General features: G+C 31.8%; 2 protein-coding genes across 2 annotated transcripts; one reads left to right on the forward strand and one right to left on the reverse strand.

Moving 5' to 3' along the window:
- Positions 1-2,829: 2,829 nt before the first annotated feature.
- On the reverse strand, positions 2,830-3,894 carry LOC121213609 (secreted RxLR effector protein 161-like). Its single transcript, XM_041086408.1, has 2 exons — positions 3,799-3,894; positions 2,830-3,384 (listed from the first exon to the last, which is right to left on the reverse strand). Exons 1-2 carry the CDS (start codon positions 3,892-3,894, stop codon positions 2,830-2,832), a joined length of 651 nt encoding a protein of 216 aa, XP_040942342.1.
- Positions 3,895-12,120: 8,226 nt separating this feature from the next.
- On the forward strand, positions 12,121-12,773 carry LOC121213610 (protein MAIN-LIKE 2-like). Its single transcript, XM_041086409.1, has 2 exons — positions 12,121-12,180; positions 12,264-12,773. The coding sequence occupies exons 1-2, from the start codon at positions 12,121-12,123 to the stop codon at positions 12,771-12,773; spliced, it is 570 nt and encodes a 189-aa protein (XP_040942343.1).
- The last annotated feature ends 783 nt before the right edge of the window (positions 12,774-13,556 follow it).

Below are 13,556 nucleotides of genomic sequence, written 5' to 3' on the forward strand. Positions count from 1 at the left end.
TGAATATAAATACCTCCAGTCATTGCTTGAATCAAATGTCAAAATCTAAATGTTGTTACACCACTTTCGAGCACGCCAAACCATCGACAAGGTTGTCGAATTTAACCGTATGAAAAATTAAATACCGTCAAAGTCTTCTAAACACTCAAAAATCTCAATATTTTCAAAAATTTGTTTTTGGTACTTAGGGACCTTATGCAAGTGGTATTTACAGTGGTGGTTCCCCATCAAAAACCACCAATTACATGCCCCACCATCACACAAACAACATGGAAGTGGAGGGCAACAAAAATGGGAAACGTGGGAATAACCCCACGAACCAAATGCATGTCCAACATTTTCCCACTTAGCTTGTATCGCCCATGAATAATTAAAGTCGAAACATAATGCACAAATCATAGCGATATTTTTTCTTAGAATTTGAGTAGTATCTTCCATGTATCACAATATATCATGTCTCAATACTTTAGCCCATATTTCTTAATAAATAAACCCAATGTTTATTCAAGGTCCAAACTTTAGTGAATTTCTCGAAATAATCAAATTAATGTGCGCACAAAATATGAGAAACATCAAACTTAACATAGTTTCTTTATTATCGTTCTTACAACAAAAATTTACAAGGTGGGAACAAGTCCCATAGTGCCAACATGATCCTTAAATTTGTGTGTCTGGCATGCCTTTAGTCAAAGGATCAGCTAACATCTACTCGGTGTTAATGTGCTTAATGACCACTTTCTTTTCTTTAACACGTTCCCTTATGGCTAGATACTTAATGTCGATATGTTTACTTCGAATTCGAATTTTGTTATTTTTAGCCATAAAGACAGCAGTTGAATTGTCACAATATATCATCAACGGTTGATCTGTCATAATACAGTGTAGCATATTTAACTAGTTTTCGTACTTTAGGAGCTTGAATACAAGCATTTTTATTATGTTTTAGTTTAATTTTTCCATATTTGTTTTGAATTCAATAAAAAGTGTATTTTGAGTCTTTTTATGACCTTAGGGGTCGAATGGGGCCTAAGGGTAAGCTAACATACTTAGTGAGTGTGCAAGACACCATTCCAAGGCATAAGAACTCATGGCTGGTCGTTGTGTTGCAACATGTGCGCACAAAATATGAGAAACATCAAACTTAACATAGTTTTTTTATTATCGTTCTTACAACAAAAATTTACAAGGTGGGAACAAGTCCCATAGTGCCAACATGATCCTTAAATTTGTGTGTCTGGCATGCCTTTAGTCAAAGGATCAGCTAACATCTACTCGGTGTTAATGTGCTTAATGACCACTTTCTTTTCTTTAACACGTTCCCTTATGGCTAGATACTTAATGTCGATATGTTTACTTCGAATTCGACTTTTGTTATTTTTAGCCATAAAGACAGCAGTTGAATTGTCACAATATATCATCAACGGTTGATCTGTCATAATACAGTGTAGCATATTTAACTAGTTTTCGTACTTTAGGAGCTTGAATACAAGCATTTTTATTATGTTTTAGTTTAATTTTTCCATATTTGTTTTGAATTCAATAAAAAGTGTATTTTGAGTCTTTTTATGACCTTAGGGGTCGAATGGGGCCTAAGGGTAAGCTAACATACTTAGTGAGTGTGCAAGACACCATTCCAAGGCATAAGAACTCATGGCTGGTCGTTGTGTTGCAACATGGGAAGCTTAATGCCACAACATAGGGAGCAAAATACAAGAATTTCAAGTTTGCCTTTGATGTCGCTACACAGTCATTAGATATCATGACATACCCCTGAAGCCAAACCTGAACTAGGCATACTGCCTTCAGTATCGCGACATAGGCATTAGGGTGTCACGACACCGACCCTGTACGGAAACAATTACGAGCAATGGGTGTTTTGGTCAACACAATAAAAATTAACATGAAAATGTTAGCTAACTTAGGTTGAGGTCGACGATCAACCCTAACTCTATAAATAGGCTCTTCAAACACTTATTTAGGGGCAGTTTTTCATATTATAAGTTTTTCTTTGTAATTTTAGTTTTAGGTTTCATTTTTTTAGGCTTTAGGTTTATTTTTAGTTCTTTTCTGTTCGTGTTCTTCGGAGGACTTGCTTTGTAAACGCAATCAAATGTTTGAGGATTATTGTACTTCATCAATCAAATACAAACTCGATTATCTAAACTCTATTCTTGATTTATTCTTCATGTATATCTTTATTATCAAGTTTATTATGTTTATGGATTCCACAAGGAACTAATCCTCTTATGGGGGATTAGTGAGTGGAAATGTAATTAACTAATTGTTATGTAGGGTTTTCTTAACGGATCAGTTTTTTGGGAGAAGAAGAACTTAAACCCTAGGCTTGACGACCCTAGGAAGTCATTTAGGTAGGAATTAACCCAAATTTGGTATGGCCCTTCTGTAAACACCTTAGCCCCAAACTGGTCTGGACTGTGAGGTCAAGAGATAAGTAGTTCTTATCGACTCGTTAGTTTAGTAGAAGATTAAGAGAGCCTGCTAGAGTAACGACTAGTTGATTGAATAGAAACCCGAAATAAGAATTAGTTATGACCACCAAAGCGAGCTAATAACTCATGTTTAGATTTGATTAAGTTTAGAAATTAGTGATCCGAAGTCCATTTTATTTATGCAATTTTTTATTTTTTTATTTATAACAATCTAAAATTCATTTCTTTATGTTCTATTTTAATATAATTTATTTAAATTACTAATTAATTCTATTTGCATTTAGGTTAACTTTAATTTAGTACTCACCGCCCTTAAGTATGATCCTCAGAGTACTTACCTATTTCGTTGTAAAACTATATTACAACTTGACCTGTATACTTACGGACACCGCCTCAATTTCATATCTTTAGTTGTAGTATTTACACTCTGGACGTTAGTACGTTCGGAGGCAGTTAACGGCCTAAAAATCGAATCCACAAGTCTAAGCCCATATATGAAAATCTTCAACCATACTACATGTAAGGTAGTCTTAAAACATAAAATGAACTCAACCTTCATAGTAGAAGTAGTAGTTAAAGTTTGCTTGACACTCTTCCAAGATATAGCTCCGCCAGTAAACATAAATATGTAACTTGATGTTGATTTACGTGAATCAACACAATCGGCAAAGTCTAAATCGAAATAGACAATCACCTTCAAATTGTCTGATCGTTTGTATGTAAACATGTAGTCCTTTGTCCCTTTAAGATATCTCAAAACTTTCTTTGCAGCTCTCCAATGGTCAATACCTGAAGTACTTTGATATCTTCCCAACATTCCAACTGCAAATGCAATGTCAAGTCTTGTGCGGACTTTAGCATACATTAGACTTCCAACAATAGAAGCATATGGAATATTGTTCATTTGCTCCCTCTCAAATTCATTCTTCGAGTGCTGGTTCAAATTGAACTTATCACCCTTTACGATAGAAGCAATACTCGATGAACAATCTCACCCGAAACCTTTCTAAAACTTTGTCGATATAGGTTTCTTGAGATAGACTTAAGATACCACGATATCACAATGAATCTTAATGCCAATGACATAAGACGTATCACCCATATCTTTCATATCAAAATTTTTAGAAAGAAATTGTTTCACTAGCATACCCCCGTAATTTGTTGCAAGTAAAATGTCGTCCACATATAGAATAAGGAAACATATTTTACTCCAACTGACCTTTTGGCATATGCATTGATCCATGACATTTTTAACAAAACCAAACGAAAAGATAACTTCATGGAACTTTAAATACCACTATCAAGAGGCTTGTTTCAATCCATATATAGGCTTTTTTAGCTTGCATACCAAGTGTTCACCATCACTAGAGGAGAATCCTTTAGGTTGTTTCATGTATACCTCTTCCTCTAGGTCATCATTGAGAAAGGCGATTTTCACATCCATATGTTGCAACTTAAGGTCAAAATGAGCTACTAATGCTAACACAAGGCACAAGGAATCTTTCTTCGATACAAGACTAAAAGTCTCAATATAATCAATTCATTCTCACCGAGTGAATCCTTTTGGAACAAGTCTAGCTTTATATCTTTCTATGTTTTCCATTGAGTCTCTTTTTATTTTGAAAACCCATTTATGTCCAATGGTTTTTACCATTCAGGTAACAACACAAGATCCCAAACATTGTTACTTTTCATGGAATTCATCTATGCTTTCATACATTGTACCACAATTTTGACTCTTTGCAACTCATGGCTTGTAAAAAGGAGTCAAGATCATTCTCAGCTCCAACATTATAGTCAAACTCTTGTAGATAGACAATATGTCACTAGAAATTGTTGATTTCCTTTCTCTAGTAGATCTCCTCAATGTTGAACCAACATTTTCTTATAGATCATGTCGTTCAACTGGTTGTTCAATAATTTCTAGATTTTCTTGACCAACTTGATCTACTAGAGTATTCTCAGTAGCTTGTGGATTTTTATTAATTGGTTGTTCAACACCTAGTTGAGCTTGAGGGGTGTTATGTATGATAACCAATCTCTCACCTGAGGTGGAAGGTTGACTGACCGCACTCACACGTGCGCATAAAATAAATGATTTTATAAATTAATTTTAAAGCACGATTTTACTGCAATGGTACAAGTCAGTTGTAATATTTGTAGTGTTACAATGGAACACTAGAGTATTCCAAAAATCGAACCCAAAGGAGATGACGATTGAATGATAAATAGCGTACACTATAGATTCTAAGTGGCTACTGATATGATTTTATAGAACGACAAATCATAGCAAGAAATTTTTGCAAGAAAATTAAATATGTTAATCTAGAGACCAAATTGTGAAGTGTACAAAGCTAAGAGATAAATTAATAAATGACTAAAAGTGGTTGGTTGATTTCGATGTGGTTTGTTGATCTTCAAATGAGGGACTTAAATTTCTTAAAATACTAAATGGCTCTATTTTATTTCTCAATCTCAATTTTAACAACTTAGACGAATTAATTTAATTTATCTCTCGATCTCACCAGTTAATCAGGGACTAATGAATTGGTGCACAGTAAGATTACCTCTCGGTCTCACTTGTCTAGATATTCTTTTAGGGGCATCAGTTCCTAAGTTTTTAGGTCTATTCAATTTAGTCCAATTTATTATGATTTAGTCCTTTTCCAAAAAAAAATCAGCTTACCCACATCTCCATCAACCAACCTCCTTTTTAAGTTTAGTTAATCATGCTGAAAATAAAGAGAATGGGCATGGAAATGAAAGGCAAAGAAAACATTAAAGTAAAGTTTAAGAAAAATATAAAAGTTTGGATTTTTATACAAGAAAACTTAAAAAACATGAAACTAAAGGCATTCAACAAGAAAATTTAAAGCAATAAATATAAAAGGAACCAACTTTAATTGATTTAAAGTAAAAGAAATTGAAATACATTAAACAAAAGCTAAAAATATCTTACAACCAAGGCACAGGGACTGATGCAAATAAACTTAAGTTACAGTGATAAGTAACTTAAATAACACTAAGAATAAGAAGTAAATGCAGAAAAATAAACCTTAAAACTAAGAAAGAAGAAGAGAAAATAAAAAGCCTAGAAAAGTTGCAGAAAAACTAAGAGAAAACCTAGAAAAACTAAAGCTAAGAACTAAATTAATGTGTGTGTCACTCCTTATTAGCCAAAATTGGTTGTTTTAGATGGAATGTTGATATTTTTGTTGTCAAAATTGCCCCTACACGTGCCTTGAATGATTGGTGGATTAGGTGGACAAAGACTACCATTTTTATCCAATTTTGTCTCTCTCACTATGTCAGTGTCGTGATACCCAAAATAGGATATCCAATACCTTAGGCAGTTTCGAACCTTGGGGGCATTTGAAGGTGGATATCGTGATACGCTGAAGGGTAGTCTTCAATCTTCAATACTGTTAGAGGTATCTCGATTCCAAGGTATGTATATCACGACATCCTTTCTTTTGGTGTCATTTTCGCTCATATTCAACCTCCAACACGTCCCTACACCACTCAACCATATGTTAGGCCCCCCAATGACACCATTGGCCAAATTGCGTCACAAATTGAGTAAAAACGAGACATTTACATTTATTAACTTAAAATTTAAAAATTACAAAAAAAAATATGAAAAAAGATATTACTTTGCTCGAGAATAATCTCCTTAAGTATATTGGAAAAACCTAATTTTTCATATCAAATTATGGCAGATCAAACTTTCTCACACTTGACTCTTTACTTGTCCTCAAGCAAACACACTAAACATGCAAAAAAAAAAAGATGCATTTTAGACTAAATTAGACAATTAAGTCACATGGCGGTAAAATATCAAACATCAAACTCGTACGAGAACTACCTCACATGCAACTTAAGAGTGATATCTAGCTAACATGTTTATTCCTAATGCAAACATAATTAGTTCACTGAGTTAAAATGTCAATAAATGTAGAGACAATGGAAATGAACATATATACAAGTGTCATCCATCAAAATGAATTATATGGATTTCTCATAGATATTTAAAAAGAATTGGTCATATTCGTTCAGACAAATGCAAGCTATTCATAAATTATTGTGTTGATGATTTATTCGGGTCACAAAGGTCTTCTAGACTTGTAAAGTTCTGAGGCTTAGGACGGCTCAAAATTCAAACAATAGATACTCAAAACAATTTCAAGCACTAGAAACGGTTAAGCACATGACATTGTTCCCTATTCGTCCCTAATTTATTTACAAGCTCACCTCCTTATTTCTCTTTCTCTCACCTACCTTATTTCTCCAAAATGTTAGAAGGTATTACGCAAGATGAGTACATACAAAATTTATAATTGTGAATCGAAATATTTTCATTTTTTAGCTTAATTTTGATTTAGCTCTCTTTTTCTTTATTTTGCACTCTTTCGTTCACCCCTCTTTTTTTTGTTTTTTAAACATACTAATTCACGTAATTCCTTCATTTTCTTTTTTTCGCACACAAAGCCACCATAATGTTTCTACCTAGCCCTCAATGTCTATGGCCCGATGACCATTACATAGTGCATTTAAAGAACGAGACAAATAAGGATCGAGTACTAAACTCGTTTAGACAAAAGCCTTTGATGTTAAGGCTTACAAGAAAAGGTTACTCGAGACTTAAAGATATAAGAATTAGGGGTACATAGCAATATATAAGCTTTTAGGCTCTAGGCTATTTCAAACAATGCCTAAGGTTTTTCCCGAATCAATCACCTAACACCAGTTCTTTTAAACATACATCTACTTAAACAAACAATTAACAATTCAAATTATTTATCTACAAGGATTCATATACTTTATTCATCCTATGGTATACTTTATGCATTTTCATTTAGGTTATTGCCTCTAGTCTATTATACACATTAACTAATTAAACTAATTAGTCTACAATTACGAATAAATTAACTAATTGAACTAATTAGTCTACAATTAAGAATAAGAAATTATCTAATATCATTCAAAATTTACAAATTTGGTAATTCTATGTACTTATTCAATAAACAACTAGTAACTCATTACCTAATTATAGTCCAAGCACAATGAAATTACACAAAATAAAAACAAAAAAAATGAAAAATATTTTTGGATTTTTTTTGAAAAAGACAAAAAATTAAAATAAATGCACAAAATGGCATAAAAGTAAGAAAAATAAAACATATAAAACTATGTGCACCCCTAACACTTAGACTACACATTGTCCCCAATGTATCTCAAATATAAGAGGTTATCGAACTTCCCTAGAATGGAGCATCAGACTAGCTCGGGGGTCCACCTCCTCGTTGAAGCTCGCAATGTTATGTAGTTTTTCAGGGTAATTTGCTACACATAAAATATTGACTCAATAGACTTTTAAACGTTCTGAACTCGGTTATATGACATGTATATAGGCAACGTTATGTATATGTGTGTACCTTGAATGTTGGTACTTTGGATTTTGAATGGTATATGTTATGTACTTAAGTTTACAAATTGGTAATGTGTTAGGTTATAGATAAAACACTTAGATGTTAAAGTTAATAATGATGCTAGAGTACTTGATGAATATGAATGGTATGTTTTGTGAGAGTAATGGTTAATTGCATGATTGGTTGAAAGACGATTGAAAATCTATTGAAGTTGTGTGTAGTTTAGTTGACATGAAATATATAGATGAAAGTTGCATTTTGAGGGCCATTTAAGTATGTAGTATGCGTAAGTTTGTATATGAAAAGATGCCAAATTTTGTGATATATTGGTTGTTGATAATAAGGTCTTTAAAATGAAATTTTGGTGTATGCTCAAATAATGTTTTCCTAGTATTGATACTTGACCTAGGTATCGGTACCTATGCTCATACTTTGAAAAATTTACAGTTTAGTCCTTATTTATGCTCGTGTCAACTTAAGAGCCTTCGTAAGCTCAATTGAGTTTTGATTTTGTTTGTATACTGTAATGTGCATGCAATTATGATCAGAATCCATGATTGAATGGATTGTTATTGAGAGGTAAATGTGATTAGCTCTGGTAATAGAAGTAGCATCCCGTAGCTTGGATCCAATGACCAGGCCGAGTGAGGGGTGTTACATCCTGAAAAGTGATTCCAGCATCCGAGAAGCGACCCTCTCGACTCAACAATGTTTGTATAGTCTTTTTTTGGTCTCATGGCATGTACCTAAGGGGTGTTTTGGTTTAATGTCATAAATGGTTAAATATGTATATGTAATGATCATGTGATTTGGTTAATGTTTAGAGTATAAAAGAAGTGTTAATGTTGAACATGGCATTTTAGGCTTGTTTTTATAGGGAATGACTGAAATTGAGGTATTGAGATTAGCATATATGTGGCTAATAATGTTTTGGTGTTCATTTAGGTACCAATTTGAAGTTGTTGAATTGCTGGGATCACGTCGCAATGAGAATTAGTTTAGGGCTCACATTGCGACAACATAGCTTCAAGGTCACGACAAACCAAAACAGTGAGTTACGTCATGATGAGGATATCCTGAAGTCGCGACGTCAACTCGAAACTTTTTATTCTTTACAATTTGGTCCAATTTCGATCTCAGTTTAGAAAAAGAGCTTTCATAAGCTTGTATAAGCCTCGAAATGGATAACGTATCGTATTATATGCATGAATCATTTTGTTTTAAATGTATAATAATGTTGAATTGGATGTTATTGATTGTAGTTGCTCCGGGAACGAATGTAATACCCTATAGCTCAGACCTGGTGATCGGGTCATGTATACGGGTGTTACAAAATATTACAATGTCTTTGACAAGCTGTCCCTATGATTTGAACCCACGATATAGGTCTTTAAGATTAGCACCCAAGCCACTAAGCCATGAGCTAGAGTTCTATTCAAATGAAAGTAATTAAGGATATTGGAAAGTTAGTTCATTTTTTACTGCAAAATTGCATGCTTGATACTACCATCGTGGTTACTTCCCTCATGCAATTGGCAAATCACTTGCTTACATTAATTTAGAAGTAAAAATTCTAAAAAATATATATAAAAGTAACAATGTTTTTAAATAAAATTATTAATCATTAATAAACTTGATAATAGAAACATGAGTTTTTAAAAATACTATATAACTAATTAAATTTATAAATAAATAAATTTAAAAACTTTTACATTCATATTTCAAAGGTAAAAGTGCTAGGGAAATCCTTATACTTAGGGGTGGATTGCATTTCGACCCCTCTACAAAAAATAGATAAGTTAGCCTTTATACATTTTGAAACATGCAAATTAGTCCCTCCGTTAAATTTTATCTGTGATGTGACATTAATCTAAATTAATCTAAATGGTTAATTATTAATTTGGTCCTTGAACTATAACTAAGATATCATTTTGATTTTCTAAACAAAATTTCTGAACAAAAATTCTAAAAAATTAATTTTTTTACAAATCTGGGCAAAAAAATATTTTAAAAAATGTAAGAAAGTTACATTTTTAAAATCGCTAAATCTTGAAAAAAATTACTTTTTTTTTTTACAAATCTGAAAATATTAAGAAAAAAACTCATTGTATTGCCTCATATCCTTCGTTGTTCAACTGCTGTTAGGTTTTTAATCTTTTCACATTCTTTCACCTTCTCCTATAGCCAAGTCTCCACAATCTGTCACGGAAGAAGGTTGAAGCCTTGTTTTCTTCACAAACTTCTCTTGGAAACCCAAATAGCAATTTCAAGCCTTTAAATCCAAATCATTGATAAAGAACCTTAAATCAATTTTGAAAATATTTATTGGATTTTTTAGATTGGAGCTTTATTATCGCTGAGAATAACAACATAAATCATTTAATCATTTAATTTATTTTAATTAATAAATTTCGTAAAACATAAACATATTTTTCCAAATAAAATAATTTCGCAATCCGTAATCATTCAATCTCTCGTGTTTTCCTGCTTTCCAATAATCTAGCATTGATATCTTACGGTTTTGTGAGTAACTCAAGAAGAAGTTTACGGTGTTGTAAAAATTATTTTCTGATTTAAGAAATTTTTTTTAAAAAAAGTACTTTCTTAGATTTTAAAAACATTTTTTATTTTTTAATTTTTTTAATGGTTTTTATTTTTAAAAAATTATATTACCACGTGCCAATATGTCATTTGCCTAGAGTTTTATGAGAAATAAATAGCAGATTAGGCAAAAATAATAACTATCAACACGTATCAACTGTTGATTAGTCCACCACTGCCGTGTAATCATTTACAAATAATTTGAATTGATTTATTATTTTAAAAAAAATCAGAGTTATTGTAAGAAAAATTAAAAAAAAGGACCAAATTACTAATCACTCATTTAAATTAATGTCTAATTTATAGGTTTTGAAATGACCTATTTTGTTAATAAAAATAATATATATATATATATATATATTACATTCAAAACTAGATTGTGAATGTTGGCCAAATGTGGAGCTCCGTTGCTCAGCATGAGGTGGCTGGTTTTTGTCTTTTAAAGTTTTAATTTCTTTTCCTATTTTAAAATTTTAGATATTTAATTTTAAAGTTAGTTCAATTCAAATGATATCTTTATAAATTCTTTTATATTTATTCTTGAATAATTTTTAAGATATATATTTGATAGATTCCAAAAATACTAAAACATCTTCAAATATATATATATATATATATATATTTTTAAAAATTATTTTATATTTATTCTCGAATCTATAAAATTATTCTTTTTATCCAAATAACATCATACAAACACATTGTGTCAAATGAAAAAGGGACTAATGCATTGCTTTGAATAAAAGAATCTAAAAAAGGAATAACTTTAAAATATTTTTTTTATTTTTTTTCTAATAAATTGAGTATATATGAAAAAACTAAATTCTAGTGTAAATATGTATATATCATCTAAAAATAAAATTATTCTCCTTATATATAAAAGTAAAGTAAATAAAATTTAAAAATAATAAAAATTTCTTTAATAAATCAAAATATATCTTAAAATGGATTCCAAGATAAATATAATATTAGTTTTTATCCATACAATGCACATATACAAATAACTCATATTATTTACAATTAAAAATTATTAATTAGAATAAAAATAATTTATAAAATAAAAACAAATAGAACATATATTTAATATCAATATATCAATGCAATCACTTAAATATTATTAGTAAATGTATTTAATTCTAATAGAACCAAATCATTTATGAATTAAAATTAAAATTATTTTTATTTATTTATTTATTTATTTAGGGTATGGAATAGGAAAAGGTAAATTTAAAGAATTGAATTTTTCTAGATTATTTTTAAAGTGAAAGTAAATCCGACAAAATAAGAGATATAGGTTGATTTAAATGGAAAGCGCGTCCAACTGGGCGAGCTTTCTGCATAAGTGTCAGGAAAGCGCGCCCAGTTAGATGCGCTTTCTGGAAAATCCGTCCAGCTGGACGCGCTTTCCCATAACGGTCAAAAAGTAACGGTTTTTTGAATGTTGCCGCGCCAACGGTAAAAAAAATCAAACGGTAAGTTTTTTTACCCTATAAATACCCCCAAATTTTATTTTTTTATTCACATCCTTTTCTCAACTCTCTCAAATCTTTCGACTCTCTCGTGTTAATTTTTTTTATATTTTCATTTAAAAACATTATTTTGTAATTATCACGTTTTTATTCGTTCAAATTGATTTCTCAGTAATGGCTGCCTCTCTAATCCGCTTCGACGACAGGCATATTTCCACCGCCCAAGCAGTAATGGTAAGACGAAAATTTAAATTTTTTTAAATTTCAATAATGTTAATTTTAAATTTTTTAATTTGAAATTTTTATTATGTAAATAGGCGAATGATCATGTTCTAGAATGCTTCATTCATAATATAGGAAAGCCTGCGATCTTTGAAATTTGTGGCCACTTGCAAGCGGCTGGATTCTTACATGCGGCTCGCATGTCCAGGGGTTGCAAACTCGATTTGGCACTATTCAACGCATTGGTGGAAAGATGGAGGCACGAAACACACACTTTCCACCTTCCATGCGGCAAGTGTACAATCACACTCGAAGATGTAGCGTTACAACTCGGTTTGCCAGTGGATGGGCTAGTCATCATGGGATCGGCGATCGTTCTAGGCAAAGTGGGTCTCTGTCAATCACTGTTGGGGAATGTCTCAGACAAGTTTGAAGGTGATTGGATATCGATGAACTGGTTGAAAGATAATTTCAACGAGCTCCCTAAGGACCTTGAAAACCAAACGGAGGAGGTCATAGAACAATACGCCCGAGCATACATCATGAGATTAACTGGGGGCATTTTAGTGCCCAACAAATCTCGAAATTTGGTGCATATAAAGTAGCTACTACATCTACTGGACTTCAATAAGTGTAGAAAACTAAGTTTGGGATTTGTTGTATTTCTACGTTATACCAAAAGATGTGTCGGGCCACGGTACCAAGTGCGGCGTCGATCGATGGTTGTCTGCTCTTGCTATAGTCGTGGGTCTTGTGGCGACTACCGTTTCTATGTCCCAAGGTGACCGACCCATACATGTTTCTGTTGATAACGAGGTAAACATCATTTATTAACAAATATGTAGTATGTACAGTAATTTTTTTATTATACGTTTCGACTAACATATCACTTGTACATGTGGAACCATGGGCCAAACTATGTGGGACTTCCCGATGACCTAAAAAATATTAGGCTGTTGTTAGACCAATGCTTGGAAACCGATGTTAGTTACTTATTCTTTTGAACCTATATTAATTACGTAATGTATTTGTCGAAACCATTTTTTTGAAAACAAAAATTTAGTTGTCGACTTTAAAAATAAAAAATTGGAGTCACCACCGATCCTTTATTGAGGTGTGATCGGCTCACCTTAAAAATTATTTTGGTATACAAAATTTGAGAAAACGAGTTCGGGAGTCAGTTACGTACGAGAAAGGGTTAGCACCCTCGTAAGGCCCAAAATCGGTACCGAATTGATTGTTTAATGCCTTGGTGTCAAAAATTTGAAAACATTTTAAAAGAAAACTTTTTAACTTGAATGAATTAAAATAATAAAACATTCTTATTTCAAAGAAATAAAACATCACACCCAGTGAGTTAGGGCGCAATATTTTTAAATCTTCAAAAT

The sequence above is a fragment of the Gossypium hirsutum genome, chromosome D01 (genome assembly GCF_007990345.1).
Source record: "Gossypium hirsutum isolate 1008001.06 chromosome D01, Gossypium_hirsutum_v2.1, whole genome shotgun sequence".
In the NCBI taxonomy this organism is placed as follows: Eukaryota; Viridiplantae; Streptophyta; class Magnoliopsida; order Malvales; family Malvaceae; genus Gossypium; species Gossypium hirsutum.